Genomic DNA, 17,973 nt, shown 5'->3' on the forward strand with positions numbered 1-17,973 from the left:
CTTAGATCCACTTGTCATACAGCAATAAGTACTCCTCTTTTTTAAGAAAAAAAGAAATATTAAAAAAAAAGAAATATTGGTAGCATCATGTATAATCTCATAAGGTATTTGATTCCAAGTTTTTGGACCATTGGAGATACCAGTACTTGTTTTGTGCAGCTGATAATAATAATTGTTTCCAGTTTTATAACTGTGAATATCCTTGAGATTTTTAAACATTACATTAAATGATTTGCGTAACATGGCTTGGGTTTACTTATACATAAAATAGACAACTTTTTCTTATAAATATGTATATAACTTTGACACTTATAGAAGGTTTGCCGACCTCAACCTTTTTTTTGTAATTTGGTAACAATCTGCATTATTGTTCTACTTAGGTGTTGGTTGGCGGGACAATTTATTTGGGCCTTCATCGCACCTGTGATTGCCATTCTGACGGTACATATTTAGTTATATTGTGTATTTTGTAAAGTTATATGTGTCCCTCTCTTGAGCATTTATATATAATCGGAGCCCGAATTAAAATGACTAGTTTGCGTCTGACGTCATCTGTCAGTCAAACTCAGAAACTTGTCGCGATGGCTGAGTTTCTGAACGCGGCTAGAAACCAACCCTCCGTTATGCGCTACCAAACAATCAATGGTAGTGAGGAGTTTGTTTTACTGTGACGTCAGACGCAAAATAATGTTTTTAATTATGTCTCCGTCTTTAGCATGTATAGAAATGCCAGGTCTTCTTCTCCCTCTTTCTCATCTTCTTTTCCATCATCTTGTTTTCCGCTTCTATTCTTCTTGTTCTTCTATTCCTTCATCTTACATTTTTCTTCTCCTATATCTATACTACCACTGCTGCTGCTACTACTACTACTACTACTACTACTACTACTACTACTACTACTGCTGCTGCTGTTAACTACTTACTACTACTACTACTACTACTACTACTACTACTACTACTACTACTACTACTACTACTACTACTACTACTACTACTACTACTACTACTACTACTACTACTACTACTACTACTACTACTACAACAACTACTACTACTACTACTACTACTACTACTACTATACTACTACTACTACTACTACTATTACTACTACTACTACTACTACTACTACTACTACTACTACTACTACTACTACTACTACTACTACTACTACTACTACTACTACCACTACCACTACCACTACCACTACCACTACCACTACTACTACTACTACTACTACTACTACTACTACTACTACTACTACTACTACTACTACTACTACTACTACTACTACTACTACTACTACTACTACTACTACTACTACTACTTGACAATAAGAAATTCAAAAATCACACAAATTATGTTATATTACTTGTCTGAATCATTATAGCAATTTAAGACGAGTTTCGGGCGAATCGGAGCATTTAAAAAAATTTGAATACTACGTTAAAAGTCACTGACCTTTGATCTAGTTGACGTCATAATCCCTGAACTGCGCATCCTACTGAAATATGACAATTGACTTCTAATGCTGAGATGGGGGAGTGATTGGAGCAACTTTTACATTTTACATCATAATGACCTTTGGCCTAAGCTGGTGACCATACAAAGGACAAGAGGTTTTGGACACAGGTCCATTCCTATACACCTACACAACACCCGACACACACATATGTACATGTAACACATTGTGTCCATACGGGTCGTATGGGCACGGTAAATGCCGTGCTGGGATGAGCATTTAATTTAATCAAAATACGATGTATTTTCGACTAAAGACACTTTTAAAAAAGTTTTACATTTTGTAAGGATAATCGTATTTTCGCTGACCCCAAATTTAATTAAAATGTGAAGGTATAAAACAAGTTGTTCCGATTGTTTCCGAAAAATGGGAACAGATTCTATCATAAGACAAACGGAAAATCAATTCTATCAAATTGGCTTCACATGTGCCCCAGACCGCCCACATAGGTAAATTTGCCCTAAATGTTTCAAATATATGACTTTCTACTTCCGATTTTGGTAATACATCCTTCCCACAAGGCATTATTTTTGGCTATGTTATCCCATCTGTCCCATAATGCATTCATATTTCCCGCCCTTTCCTGCTCACAAGGCCGCATTTAGTACATAAGCATTGGTCGCTTGACTGTAGCTTTAGAATTGAAAATGTCATGTCATAGAAATGTTACGTCACCGTTGACCATCGTGTTGGGATATAATCCCGAGGATTATGATATAACTATAGCGGTTGACGTGTATAGAAACGTCAATGCACATGTCGGCAATGTGTTTGGAACTTTGATGATGGTTAGTTGTGATTCCTTCTCACCTACTATTTCCATGATATGACCCAATGTTATACTGATGAGGACATCCTCTTGAAGGAAGGGGAGTTATGTAACAGTGCAGAATGTTGATTGGGATCAGCATCCCACTAAATCATTTTAAAAGAGGTTTAAAAATATGGTGTGGGTAGCCTTATTTGTTTTACACATATGGGCCAAATTATAGCGTCACACAGAATGGTTCATTATGTAAAAAGGGACCATTTTAAACAGTGTTGAAAGTTTCATCTGACCCCAACCCTCAAACAAGACATGTTTGTTAAAGAAAACCTGATTCCTATGGACTAAGGTGCAACTTTTAAAACGGCTTCTTTTCTTACACAATTGACCATTGTGACTGAACACAATGATGTGTGACGCTATAAATTGGTCCAAATGTGTTTAAAAAAATAAGGCTATAAATAACTCCCTGTTTTGCATTTTCACATTTTGTAAAATATTTGTGGACTTGTTTTAAAAAAGTATTAGGGGGAACTTATAAGTGATTTTTCCCCTGGTTGTTCATTAAAAGTTTTGAAAAAAAAAGTTGATGAATAATATTCCATAGCAATCTTATTACCTTTTCAATCTATTATCATTTTGTCTATAAATAAACCTTACAATCTCATTCCTTCAACTTACTCATTTATAATCTATGCAGTTTCAAATAGCATTTCATTAATACAATTTTATTACAATTTCATTATAATTTCATTCTATACATCATAATAATTTACCATCTCCTTTACATACATGTATAACATAAAATATTGAAACATGATACATATAAATAATTTTACATAACATCTCTTATAACATCTCTTGACCGTGATACAAACAACATAATAATTCACTGTCAATTACTTGGACTAGATTCTGACACATGTCTTACTTTATTGTCATGAACTACTATACAGTCAGTCTTCTCTAAAGTACAAAGTACCGACGCGGACGCACACATGGTGCCGGCTTTGAAGGCACGCATAACTGCAGCAGAGACGCAGCACTACCCACTGTTAACGCGCTGTTTACGCGAGCGTTGTCACTTTGTACTTCAGAGTGGACAAACGGCAGGTCTCTCTCTGCGAATTCGACATGACTGAGTTTGTTTCAGATCATTATATCTGTTCTAGTTCATGACTAAATGTGTTTTTACCACATGTATCAGATGTGTCCAAGTTACGATTGTGAGCTGGTTTAAGCCTATTATAATGCATTATTTTGAAGCTGAAATTGACACATCTACATCATTTAAGCCCCATATTGAAATAATATTTATCAAAAGTTTAATATGCATTTTGCCATCAGATATTAGTTGTCACTTGTTTTGATATTTACCATTTTTGGTCCCTGGGAAAAATATCCTGATGTCGCCACTGTATACCTCTAAATTAATAATCACTATATTTATGTCATGATAATTGACTCCCATACTCTCACTTCCCTGTTTAAATTATTCAGATTTAATCTTCACTTTTTGAAGGACGAAATCTCAATCCAATAGCCATCAGGATCTTTGATGAATGCATAACCTGTCGCCTTCCCTGCAACAACAAGAATAGAAAATTAATCACAATTATATAATGGGACTACATGTATAATTAAAGACAGGTATAAAAATAATGATCGCGTCTGATGTCACTGTCAATTACGATCCTTGATTGGTTTACACAGGTTAATCAGCGCGTAAAAGGAAGGCCGATCTATCTGGTGCTGATCGGAGAAAAGGAATAGCAGCAAATGGCGAAACATTACGTACTTTTACAAGGCAAAAAGCAGCTTTTCTAGGCATTGTGGAAATAGTGCCTTCGGTTATGAAAGTTTCCTCCTATAAAGACCTAACTTTTGAGATGGTTTGCATGTCGAAAGGTGCAAAATTAACAATAAGGCGCCCGGTTACAAATCCGCGTTCAGCAAGTCATCATCACGACACTTGTAAACAAACCGTGCTCGAGTTTGATTGACAGATGACGTCAGACGCGATAAATTCTCTTTATCTTTGTCTTTCATTATATAAACATGATCTAAAACGTGTTTCATACTGTCATGCTAGTTGTCATTTAGTGAGCGGCGTGAGACGGCTTGACAACAAGACTGTCATTGCCTGCTATGTCATGAGACAGCGGAAAGCGGCATGGGCATATGCGCATGTTTGCTTGAACAAAGTACATTCACAGAGTATGCATTGTGCAAGCATAATGAATGTAAACAGTGATGGGAAAATAATAATTTGGTATAAAAAAGGACCCATCAATATACCAAAAGTGGCCTGGAAAAAGGTTCACTGATATACCACAAGGCCGATAATACTACCCATGTTTACAGCACATCATTGTATGGTCATTTGTACCGAGTACCCCCTCCGTTAATGCTTTGTCAATCTCAGTATTTGACAATGGGCCAGATGGGCCCTAGCCCAGGGCAACCAAATTTCGCACCCCCATTGACATATGCACTGGCTTATTATATACCTAAATTCAGCCTTAATCTGGGCTAAAATAGTCTAAAATGGTTTTTTCCGCGCTTATGTCCTTGTAATATACCGGGTGTAATAATGAAATTTATACAATTGCATTATGACTTGACTATGTAATACTATCAGTAATATCTTGGCTAAAAGAAGACGTTTAGTTGGTATCTTAGCTCGGGTTTAAAAGTTATTTCCGATTAAGTCGTCCAGAAAACGTGCTGGGCCACTTTTGCCATGTTTGCGAATATCAAGTTTGAACCGCGTAGATATGCTTATCGTGCATTAAACACGAACTGACACAAAAGAATTATAAGTGGTGCTTCTTCATATAATTAACATGAACTTAATAATAATATGATATTTTTTTTAAATCTATAAGTGAAGTCATGAAATTTCTTTCAAATTATCTTATAAATAAAGTAATTTTTCATATCCCTTAGATATCATTGGTAAAACTGAGAACAGTTTTTGCATCCTGGTAAAACTGAGAACAGTTTTTGCATCCATAAGTACAATTTTACTTTTGAAATTAAGTTCAGCTTAGATTCTAGCTGTTCTGGGGCAATCACTATTGCCAGCATTTATGTTAATAAATAAATTCTAGATACTTCTCTTAGCTATATGTAATTGTTTGCCTTGATGGAAGTAATGAGTTTGAAAAATGAGCTATAAACAATCTTATGGTTTCTGTTTGACTGCATGTGCTACCGAATGCCACAACCATAAAAATACGCTCTTACAGTGTGAATTGGGGTTGAAGTTGTTGAGCTGCAGCCACGATGTCTAGTAAATGAGGTTGTTATGTCAGTGCTTAGTTGTGACTTTCAAAAACGCAAGGATATATTCTATTATGTCATCATTTCTACCAGTTCGAATACCCCATTGTTGAAAACTTCCGATCGTAAGAGCACGTCCAACATACCCTATAGTTCAACTTTATTCAGTCACTTTTGTAACACTTGGACAAAAGTGGTCCAAGCGATTTTAAGACTAGGTTACATAATTAGCTATATCTTCACTTGTATACCATCGATTTTATTGGAACAAAGCTTGTCTGGTGGCTAAATAAATTGTCTTAATATATAAATATAAATATTAAAAATAAGCGGCATACTTGTGTCAGTCTATTTTCAAAACTGTACAAATTTTATTGTTACACCCTGTATTTGCTTGTCTCCATCTAAATTGTAATGATCCCACCGACACCGTCGATCTTATATCTAAACCAAGACTTGGTCACTTGACTGCACATGCCTTTCTCACTGTGCGTTTTGGGGCCTCCAAAAATGCGGCCCTGCATGTACATGAGAAAACTGTAGAATCTGGTAGACCTTTTGCAAAATGTCAATACCAATATCTCCACAATCATATGTGGGATTTTGATGCTTTATACTACACTGACATACTTGGATTATGGTAGCAGTTGGAGTAACATGCTTAGCTTTTCTTGAAATATTCTTTGCTGACAAAATCTGTTATAAAAACAACAAAAAATCAACCAACCTTGATTTCGTTTCTTCCCAAATTCTACACCAAGCTCTTCAAATCGTTTGCAAGCGTCGTCTACACTAGGTACCATGATTCCAATATGCCCTGCAAAGTAAAATAATTTTGGAACAAATCCTTGAACAATCTGATAGAAATTAATATCAATCCTATGATTCTAATGATCCTAACCATACATTTGTAAATACAGATGGTTTTTTTAAAACTGTTTTCTAGTCATTAAATTAACCATTATTAAAACTATTTTTAACTTTTTAAAAAAATGTTTTTAAAATGTTTCAAAACATAATTTTTGCGTGTGCTGGTTAGATATCTAACACCTAATAGAAGTTGATGTTAAGTTTCCCGTCACATTAAAAACATCGGTCGATTTTTTGCCAAGTTTTACAAATAACGGTTAGTTCATGAAAAAAAAAAGTGAAATTTAGCAAAACGCGACGAGGTTTATTTGCCCGTATGGCTGCGTTCACATAGAAGAGAGATTGCGAAATTTACGTGAAACGTGACACGGGAACGCGAACGGCAAGCTACATTAGTCGAAAATCGGTTATTATGCCTTCTAGAGGGTGAAATCTATTGTGAATTGGTCAATCGTGGAATTACCGTAAGGCGATTACGTTGCGGTTGGTAGCAAAAAATCACGTTCCAAAATGACAAAAGAACGCATTATAAAATGCAGAAAAATGTTATGTTTATCATGTTATGAAGCGAATCAAAGTATCCTAATAGAACAAGTAGAGTCCGACATGTAATAAAATCCATTTTGGGGGTTAAAATTTGATCTCGTATAGACAAGAAGAAGTGAACAAATTTCGATTTTTTTCGACGCGAATTCGAACGGGTAGATTGCCTATTCATTTGTGTGTGGAAAATGCCGTCCAAAAATCAGCTTTCGAAGAGGCGTTTTAGGCAAGACTGTGTCGTGTTACGGCATAAATGCGGTATAATTGTCTGTTTGGGACGGGGAACAGAAGTTCGTGCAACGCTATTTTTCGCCTTGCTTTTTCGTTGTGCATTAAACAGCTGTCAAAGTGTTTTGCTTATGGATACTATTCAGCAAACTCCAAAATGTTTTTAAAACATGATAATGCATGTGTTTTTGGTTTTAGTTAAAACGTTTTGATAACATATCGATGTATGTTTATATAAAAATCATGAATAAAAACTCGTGTCATACTGAAAAATAATACAACAACATTTCAAGCCAAAATTCGAAATGCTATAGTAAAATATCATTTGGCAAACATATTTAAGTGTCTATTGTGTTAGAACGTTTATCAGCAAGTTTAAAACAAAGGGTTTTTTGAATGTTATTAAAAACTTTTAATGCCCTTGACCCTCGCATAACCTTTAACCCGACATTTAACGTTTTCTGTAATATATTTGTGTTTGCTGGGTAGTAACTAGGCATATTAGATAAGGTAAACAGGGTATTATTTATATGATAATGGAATTTGTTTCTTGTTATCCGAATAATATACACCAAGACTTCCTAGGCATCCAACACCAAACTCTGTTTAGATTATTTTGACAAATAGCATACACGTGTGAACATAGGCCTATACTCATTTTCCAATAGCCCGCAAAACTCAAATATCGCTAATCTGGACTGAATGCTTAGAGCATTATAGATACAGCCAGTCGTATTTGCATATCAATACCGAGGAAAGTAGTTCGATGAAAGAAGATAATCTTCTCTGGTTCGATGCACCCAAGGTGAATCAATGGGTGCTTCCTATAACCTTTAGATTATTTGTCTCAGCATAGCGCCATCATGATTGCAATTGCGTTTACACGTAGTCTTGGTTCAGACTCTATGCGGCTATCACGAACATACTAGGAACGACGAGCGTTAGGACCGACACAAACTGGCTGTGTAGGAGGCTAGTTTGGATGTGAACGGGACTATGACGTTCTACCGCAAAATGCAGAAATCCGTAACCCGTATGGCGTTTGCAGTGAACGCCTCTCCGCAATCTCTCTAGAGGTATACGGTATACGGTATTCGCTATACGAAATACGCTCATTCGATCAGGCTGAGTTCATATAGGAGTATACTATGTGAACTCAGCCTGATCGAATGAGCGTATTTCGTATAGCGATTAGCGAGTATAGGCATGATAGGTCAGTTAACCAATTTTCTTCGTCTAATCAAATGCTTGTAACTTTATTTCTTGAGGTCACATTGCATTCAATGAGGTGTCATAATGTGCAGAATTAGATAAAAATAGGACGGTATACGCAGCACTAAAATCGAACACGCACGATTCCCACTATACTACATGCTATACGCAGGTATACGCCTTTTCGAATAGTGCCCTATGTGACCCGGTACTATGAAATTACCTTGCTCGATTTAAGCTATACGCGTACACCTGCAAAACGTGCACCGTATACCCGAATAGTATACTTCTATGTGATCGTAGCCTTATGTGACCCGGTACTATGAAATTGCCTTGCTCGATTTAAGCTATACGCGTGTACCTGCAAAACGTGCACCGCATACCCGAATAGTATACTTCTATGTGAACGCAGCCTAAGAGAGCTCTATTGTTCCGCTATTGTATCCGCTATTATATCCACTATTGCATTCTATTCATAAAAGCTACTGCAAGAATCGCGGCAATCTCTGATATCGCTGGTGTCTACCGCCGGCGTTTCGCATTTATTAACATTCAAAATGATCCGATACTCTTACATTTATAGACTTATTCATGCTTTTTATATAATATTCAGAAATTGCAATTATGAAAATTACAAACTTTGAAAGTGAAAATATATTACCATCGAAAATATATCATACTTAAATTCTATAGAATCTATAGATTTATTTTCTAAATTTTTGTAATCGCGCCCAAATACTCCCCGCAAATATCTTATACACGATTTTATTGATTAATTTTGGGCTTACCAAACGTTAGAAGTCTGCTGTTATGGTTTTTCACACCTGTCCCAACCCACTCAAGCCTCCACTGTTATTCAGATTTCTTTTATTTTTTGCTGTTATAATCAATGCTCCAGTCAATGCAGCTTTTTATCTTCATTTTTTGATCAGAGCTGGTCTCCACTATACTGAGAGCAGGTCTCTTATTTTATCCCTTGAGAAAGAAAAGTTTTGTCTTTTCGAAACGTCGGGTTTTTAACTTTGTTTATGTCTTATGTTACTCCCCCATTGGATGTTGTGTCATAATTATTTTCCCTGTTTTTAATTTTATCAATTGCTAGTGTGACACTGTTGTATCCTTTTGGATCCATCCTTTGGTTCCCCGCCGGTCAGTTGGAACAGATTTTCCCTGTTTTTATATGTTGAGGAAGGGACGGCAAAATTTAATTTTCTTCAGCCCTCCCCACGGGGTTGGGGCGGCCACGGTACCCCACTGCCTCCTCCGCCCCCCCCCCCACACACCCACCCACCCCGCGGACTGACAATGCTGGCTACGCGCCTGGCAGGTGAAAGGAAATTTGGAATCAACTGTCATTACCTACTAATAATGCAGTCTCTTGTCAGATACCAGAAAGTAATTTAACATCTTACCAAATCCTCTTGGATCTGATTGACCATTGTGGTATCCTTTAAAGCTTTCATCTGTGTCAGTTCCATATTTGCTGTAAGGAGGATCATAATAAGTCACCAATTATATTGGATGGTAACAAGATTGCTATGATAAATAAAAGCAGAAAAAAGCTCAGGGATTTATAGTGCGCTACGCACAGACACAATGCCTAGACGTTGATCCATAACTTACTATACTAGCTCAAGGCATCCTGATTGCGTAGAAACCCACTCTCTCCTCTTGGCGTTGTCTTTGGGAATATCTTCTGCCTTTGCAAAGCCCATGTAAAACGTTGACATTGACATAGCGGGCAAGTCTAACTCATATAACAACCTGTTAAAATTGGTAATCAACAGAAATAAAATGGTTGGTGTCAATATATTGTATATGGAATTTCGTCACAGTGGACCTTATACGTGTAATAAACTAAATATATATTTTAAGGCCTCAGTACAGCCAATAACTGAGGGCTATAACACGGAAAACAGTTGCATGATTCACGAGAATTATATAAATAAACATGACTTTTTACCAGGTTCGCCGTCGTAAATAATAAAAGTAGACAAGCAAAAAAAGTGATCCCGCCTGGAAATCATACCCAGGACCTCAGGTTTACGAGACATGTGCCTTATCTACTTGGCTACGGGATCTTTATGATTAAGTTGGTTGAAATTCGAATCTATAAGCGGTCACTTAAACTTATCCCCTCCCCGCAAATAGCCCATAGTAGCTAGGGCTGTAAATGCGAGAAATAAATTGCCATCTTCCCTGTGAGGAAGTTGTAACTCGGAAAACAGTGGCATGTTCGACGGGATTTATATAGATAAACATGATTTTTTACCAGGTTCGCCGTCGTAAATAATAAAGGAGACAAGCAGAAAAAGTGATCCCGCCTGGGAATCGAACCCAGCACCTCAGGTTTACGAGATATGTGGCTTAACCACTCGGCCACGGGAGCTTAAGGGAAGGGGGTATGAACGTTTGGACAGTATTTATTGTGGGACATTAGAGCACATCAGACATATCGAATTGCATTCTGAATACGAAGAATGTCCTTCTGATATCAAATAATTTTGATTTTTCGAAATTCGCAATGTAATACACATTTTATGGCAAATTATTAAAAATTGATATTTGTGATATTTAACAGTACTTGAAGTAAACTTTATAAATCTGATGATTTATACTTTAAAGTGTATGCAGGTGGGATGAAAAGCCGACGATCAATTGAAAATTTTGTCCTTTCGTATTGAAGGATTTTTTCCCCAAAACACCAAAAAAATAAGTCTTTTTGGGAAAAATCCATATCTTCAATATAAAAGGTCAAAATTTTCAATTGATCGTCGGCTTTTTCCTCCCAGCTACATACACTTTAAGAATATATCATTAGATTTATAAAATTTATTTCGAGGACTGATATATATCCAAAAATTTTAAAATATCAAATTTTGATAATTTTTCATTAAATTTGTATTATATCGTGAATTTCAAAAAATGAAAATTATTTGATACGTCTGAGGTGCTCTCATGTCCCACAAAAATACTGTCGAAACGCCATAAACGCTCATTCTAGATCCCTTAATGATTAGGTTGGTTGAAATTCGAATCTATAAGCGTACACTTAAACATATCTCCTTCCCGCAAATAGCCCATAGCACCTAGGACTGTAAAATGCGAGAAATAAATTGCCATCCTTCCTGTGAGGAAATTATAACACGGAAAACAGTGGCATGATCGACGGGTATTATATAAATAAACATGAGTTTTTTTACCAGGTTCGTCGTCGTAAATAACCGTTTACCATCTACAAACTTAGGGCTAGTACATGTAGTTTTCACCACTTCACCTAAAATATGTGTAGTAAATACTGGTAAAGTGTGCACCAAACACTATCTATCTGATCCCTATTGTCTAAAGAGCTGTCATACAAAATAATGCTAAATGCTACATTAAGATTTGTGAGCCAGATGATCAAACCAACCCTGAACCCGTATGATAACTACGCAGGTCATCAGAGGACTGACGCAAAATTCCTTTTTCTGTCTGAGAGTCTTCAAAGACTGGGACAGCCTACCAGAAAGTGAAGTCTAGGTCAAATCAACCATTAGCTTCAAAATAGAAGAAAATACAGCCTTAAAGCCCTGCCACACATACTCATCTGTCATCATTAGAGAAGATTTAAGTACAAATTACCCCAGTTCCAATAATTGAAACCGGGAATTGACCGGGAGTTCCAAGAAGTGCTGTGTGTATGTGTCACCGTGGTTTAGTATAATTCACATGCATACTTAGCCGTCGAACAAAGAAATCTTTGCTCTACAAATGACAATTGTTTTTCACCACAACTGGTGATATGAAAACACAGGTAAGCAATGTATGAATAATGGATTGGTCAAACAGGTTGTCAATTATTGTCAATATTAATGACACTTTCTATAACTTGAGAACAAGTCCTCAACACGGTTGTTTGATGGGATCATTTATTAGTGTAAAAAACCATAATGTAGATCCAAATTTTTGGCTTAAACAGCTAAAAGCGATATCATGCTAATGTATACAGCCTGTCTCAAAAAAAATTGTGCAAGTGAAAAGCGCCCTCTTTGGCAATTAGAAAATACCGTTGTGACATAATGTTTACATCAACGTCAAGGGCACATTCTTAGCTCTCAAATACCGTTTGTTCTGTTCAAATTGCTCTTTTTAATCTCGAGATATGTTTAGTTAACAACGAAAGGGTAAAATCACAATTGTGCCACTTTTACTAGGAAATATAGGGCTGTACATGTAAATCAATGATAGCTGATGTTGATGCGTCTAATGCAATCCCCCTTCGCATTAGACGCATCAACACCAGCGCGCGTGCATTATTTTGTCTAATTTCATTAATTTGTCTAATTTCATGAACTTGTCAAAGTTCATTAACCTATAAGTGTGCAATATTTGTTTGTCTTTTAACATGTCTTGAATGACAAATGAGAACAGTATACCATGGTAAAATCATTGACATGCAGATGTATTTAATTTTACAGCAGAATGTGAAATATTTATTCATAGTTTAATTTGTCGTAAGTGGAAAAAGAGAACCATTATACCTTTATCATGATAAAACATTAAAAACAATTATATATTGTTGTGTAATTGATGCATTCTTTTGATTTCACGGTACGAAGGAACTCTTGATAAACCTGATGCTATCATTGATTTACATGTACAGCCCTCTTCCCTAGTAAAAGTGGCACAATTGTGATTTTACCCTTCGTTGTTAAGTAAGCATATCTCAAGATTAAAACAAGCAAATTGAACAGACTAAACGGCATTTGAGAGCTAAGACTATGCCCTTGACGTTGATGTAAGCATTATGTCACAACGGTATTTTCTAATTGTCAAAGAGGGCGCTTTTCACTTGCACAATTTTTTTTGAGACAGGCTGTACAGATGCTTTTGAGTCATTCGCAACTTTAATTTCCCCTCTTTTACCAATTATTCACTTTTATAGCATTTTTATAGCTTTTTTGGATATAAAATGTGCCTATTAATGACAAAATTGGTGGCGCTATTTAGTTACTGGAAATTACTCTTTCAAGCTTTTAATACAAATAATTCCTTTTATAGTTTGATGAAATATGTTTACAAAATTTCCTTTTTACTTGTTTCAACTATTCCAGCTGTTTTAATGGCAGTATTAATCACCTACCTCTTGCAAATAGAGAAATATGATTTAGGATAAATAGCGCCATCTATAGTTTGCATTTAGTTAGTAATGAAGCCAATTCTATATGCATCAAACAACCGTGTCAAATGTTCGAAATTTGTAATTACTACTACTACAGAATATTCCGGTATTATATTTCGTAACAATAAATGAACAGACAATGATTGCCACACTCACCTCATTCCGAGAATTCTGGAGTAGAAATCCAATGTTTTCTTGGGATCTTTGATTAGTAAATTTGTGTGATGTCTGATGAAATCCTGTTGACGACAACAAAATATTTTGAATCAAACTTAATTGCAACATTAAAACAGTAGTGTTGACCCCATAAATAACTTTAAAAAATTGAAAAAAAACACAAACAAAAAACAAAACAAAAACCACCAGAAGTGGGCAAAAATTATTTCACTTTGCACTATCACACAGGCTCGCTTAGAGCCAAACAAATTGTTGCAAATTGTTAGTCTCCACGGCAGCCAGTTTGATTCCGCTCCCTCCACACAAACAGTCTGCCAATGGTCACTTATCACGCCGTTTCTGATTGGCTACACGTATGTAGCTGTAGAGCTGTACATACGGGAACTTGATTGACCTCAGTCAGCTGGCGAGATGGCGGGTCAAAATTGCTCATGAATAATTAAGTAGCCGTCTATTCGATCGACCAATTGAAAGCTTTGTTTGACGTCAAGCTGGATGACGTCGTCAGAAAACCGTTAGCCAATCAAAAAGGACCAGTTCGTTATCATTGGCAGACTGTTTGTGTGGAGGGAGCGTAACCAAACTCTGGCTGCGAAGGAGACTCGCAAATTTTGTGTTTTCCATGCCGCTAAAGTTACGTGAATTATTTGCAGCGCTAGGGACGGACACTACGTTGCATTATTATGAAAATGATTCTCTTAGAAAGGGATTCTATGCTGCTGTTAATATTTGTTTACAAATTAATAGGACAACCATTGCCACAGGAATTTTCATTTGGAGTTTTAATTGGATGTCTTCCAAAAGAAAAAAAAAAAAAGGTGGGGTGGGGTCATAGAAGGTAAACGCCAGAAATTTTGTCATTCAGATAAAAATCCAAAAACGTTTTTTCTTTAAGAAACATTTCAAGGAATTAAAATATTATACCGTATACCCTATCTATCAATATGTATAGTGATCAACGTACCCAGTCAAAGAGACTATCTATAAAATAGACCAGGCCAGTCCCAGAATATGAAGCCATATTAGTATCATTTCGCTTTGCGTATTTCGCCTTCGTGTGTTTCGCCTTCGCGTATATAGCCATATGGGCGCACACCAACAGTGAAATTCAAGAAAAAAGTCGTATTTTCTTTGTTCGAATTGAGATCTTTCGGTAACATATTGAACATAAAAATACCATCCACCGAGTCCATTTCATGCACATTTAAATTAACATTTAAATAGAATTCAATGAGACCCAAGAGTTTACTTAATCTGCGATTCTGAATTGTAATTGACCATGGACTGGTATTTCTACAGTACATGAACTGAATGATTTTATTTGATTTTATTTTATTCGGTATCTCAATATTGCACATACAACAATGCAAGGTAAATAGATATAAAATGCATTAAGATAAAAAACACATAATACACATAAAAACAAAACAAGGAGATATCACAGGATAGCCCTTTAAGTCCAAAGGCTTATTTCCGAAGGGGTCCTTTATACATAGAAGGGCAAAAGGTATAAATAAAAACAAAAAAAATACAAATAAATAAATACGGTATATACAAGTGAATATTAAAAGTAAAAAAGTATTTAAACATGATTAAAATCATTAGAATCTAACATTAACAATCTGAGATCTGCAATTTCAGATATGACTCAAACCATTTAGCGAAGTTCATTCCCAGGGCAGTAAGCTTTGACATAAAATAGAGTGATTAACATTGTCGAGTGCTTTCTGGATGTCAAGAAGCATCATTCCAGTAAAAAGATCAGCACTGATTTGGTTTCTGATATGATCTTGAAGATAGATAAGACATGTGTCTGTGGAATATTTACCTCTAAAACATGACTGAAATTTAAAAAAGATGTTATTTTCCGTGAGATACCTGTTAAATTGTACAAACACTGCTTTCTCCAAATCTCATGGAGATCAAAGGATCCATTCCTAATATGACTGTAATAGCTTTGGAACCTGTTGAAGTTAACATTATAAAGAACACTTGGCTCAGGTAGCTCACCACCAAGTTTGGCAGCAACCCCAGTAAAGAATTTGTTGAAATAATTAGCAACTTCTTTGTTCTCAAAACACTTTCTACCATCAATATCCAAAACCCTAATGGTAGAGTCTTTTGTTTTGTTTTGGTACCCAAGCTCTGAGAGATTTTTAGAGAGCTTTTTAGAATCATTTTTATTTGCTTCAATCTTATGCAACATGTACTGTTGTTTAGCAGATCTTATCTCTCTTTGGACTTTATTACGTAACTTACAGTACTCTTTATAATACTCAGATATTTGTTTGTTTTTATTACATTTTGCAAGCAAACAGTCTCTTTCTCTGATGTCATCAATAATATCACTTGTCATCCATGGTTCAGAGCGTTGCCTAATCCGAACTTCCCTTAGAGAAGCAACAGAGTCAAGAGTGTTCAGGAATACATTATAAAACATGGACCAAGCTCTATCAACATCGTTACATAACAATATTTCATACCAGTCAGTTTCAGACAACTTATCAATGAAAGATTCCTTGCTGTACTTTAACTTGTTATGCTCGTTAAATGTTGGTTTGTGTGACTTCCTTGTACAGTACGTGAAAAGTGATCACTTAACCCAGTTGTTACCACACCATATTGACTGATCACATTATCATAATTACATATAATGTGATCGAGAGCAGACTTTGGGGTAGGGGTGATTCTAGTTGGGTATGAATAAGTTGTTTATGTCCAAACAAGTGGAGCATGTTAGCATATTTGGTGTATACTCGATCTTTACGTAAAGCACACATGTTCATATAATCCAAAATAATCACTTAAGAATCAGCAGGCAATTTTGAAAGGACATTCTCAAGATTGTTGATAAACTGTGAATGCTTTTCAGGCCTGTAACAGGAACCAACAATAAAAGGTTTGCATCTTGGTAGCAAAATCTCAGTCCAAATAGCTTACATTTTGGGAATGTCTAAATCAGGCCTGGGATTAAATGCCAAATCAGAATGAATGTAGATGCAGGTACCACCGCCATTTTTGTGACGGTCCTTACGGATAACAGAGAAATTAGGAATGTTGATTTCATTATCGGTGACTGAATCATCAAGCCATGTTTCACAGACTCTATTTTTTTGGCTCTAGTATTGGATGCAATCAATTTTAATTCACTCATTTTGGGACAAACAGAACGGGCATTGAGATTGATAATGTGAATACCCTTCTTAGAAAAGGTTTTTAAAACATCGTCAGAGTCAATATTGTTTATTTTAATATTGTTTATTTTACAGTTTCTATCATCCTTCCTTGTGGAGATCCCGGTGTCCTGACTCTGGAAATCACAGTCCATGCTGTGCACCGATTATTTCAAGACCAAACAAATTGAATCTCTGATGTGTAGCAAATATCGTTCATATAAATAATGAAAAGCAATGGTCCAAGAATAGACCGGTGTGGAACTCCACAGCTCACCGGCTCAGTTTCAGAGTTAACCGAGTTATACGATACAAATTGCTTTCTATTGGAAAGATAATTGCTAAACCATTCATATAATACCCCTCAAAAACTATAGTGATATAATTCATGCAGCAGAATGCCACGATCAATCGTATCAAAGGCTTTTGATAAATCCATAAAAGGTATTCATGCCTTTAATCAATCGCTTTACCGATATCATTAACCAAATCCATCACAGCCATGTATATTACTTTATATAATTATTGCATACTTCTACTTCTACTGCAATACTTGGCATAGTCCATCGGCTTGGATTTCCCGCCCTGGAATACAGTAAAATAACGTAATAGTAAATGTTAACCTGTATTTTAGCTACGATATCTCGAGCTAGCCTGTCAGGCCTGGCCTTGTATTGTAATTCATGATTGTACTGACATTATGTGCCACTTACTTTTGTGCTGGGGTCAGGCTCTGCACACAAACTTTGTACTTCCTCAAAATTAAGGCTGCTTTTTGCCATTGTGCCGTTGGTCTGTTAATACACCATAAATTCACAACTAAAATCAGAACGTATTTTCACAACAAAAGTATGTAGTTTAATATTGAGGATTCAATATGAACTCCAAGGCCCTCGTTAGACCACCAAACCACTCTTGTCAGCTTCCAGTATAGTCCCTGGTGGACTTTTCGGGAGTCTAGATTACGAGGTACAAGGTGCAATTCAGGTATATGCATGCATGTACGTGCGATCTCCTTATTCAGCACTTTTCTGGA

At 36.0% G+C, this 17,973-nt stretch overlaps 1 protein-coding gene across 1 annotated transcript; it reads right to left on the reverse strand.

Annotated features, from left to right (window-relative positions):
- Positions 1 to 3,722: 3,722 nt before the first annotated feature.
- Positions 3,723 to 17,719, reverse strand: LOC140143122 (lactoylglutathione lyase-like). Its single transcript, XM_072165178.1, has 6 exons — positions 17,651 to 17,719; positions 13,744 to 13,826; positions 10,047 to 10,187; positions 9,836 to 9,906; positions 6,298 to 6,387; positions 3,723 to 3,868 (listed from the first exon to the last, which is right to left on the reverse strand). Exons 1-6 carry the CDS (start codon positions 17,717 to 17,719, stop codon positions 3,795 to 3,797), a joined length of 528 nt encoding a protein of 175 aa, XP_072021279.1. The 3' UTR covers positions 3,723 to 3,794.
- Between the last annotated feature and the right edge of the window lie 254 nt (positions 17,720 to 17,973).

The sequence above is a fragment of the Amphiura filiformis genome, chromosome 2 (assembly GCF_039555335.1).
Source record: "Amphiura filiformis chromosome 2, Afil_fr2py, whole genome shotgun sequence".
NCBI lineage: Eukaryota > Metazoa > Echinodermata > Ophiuroidea > Amphilepidida > Amphiuridae > Amphiura > Amphiura filiformis.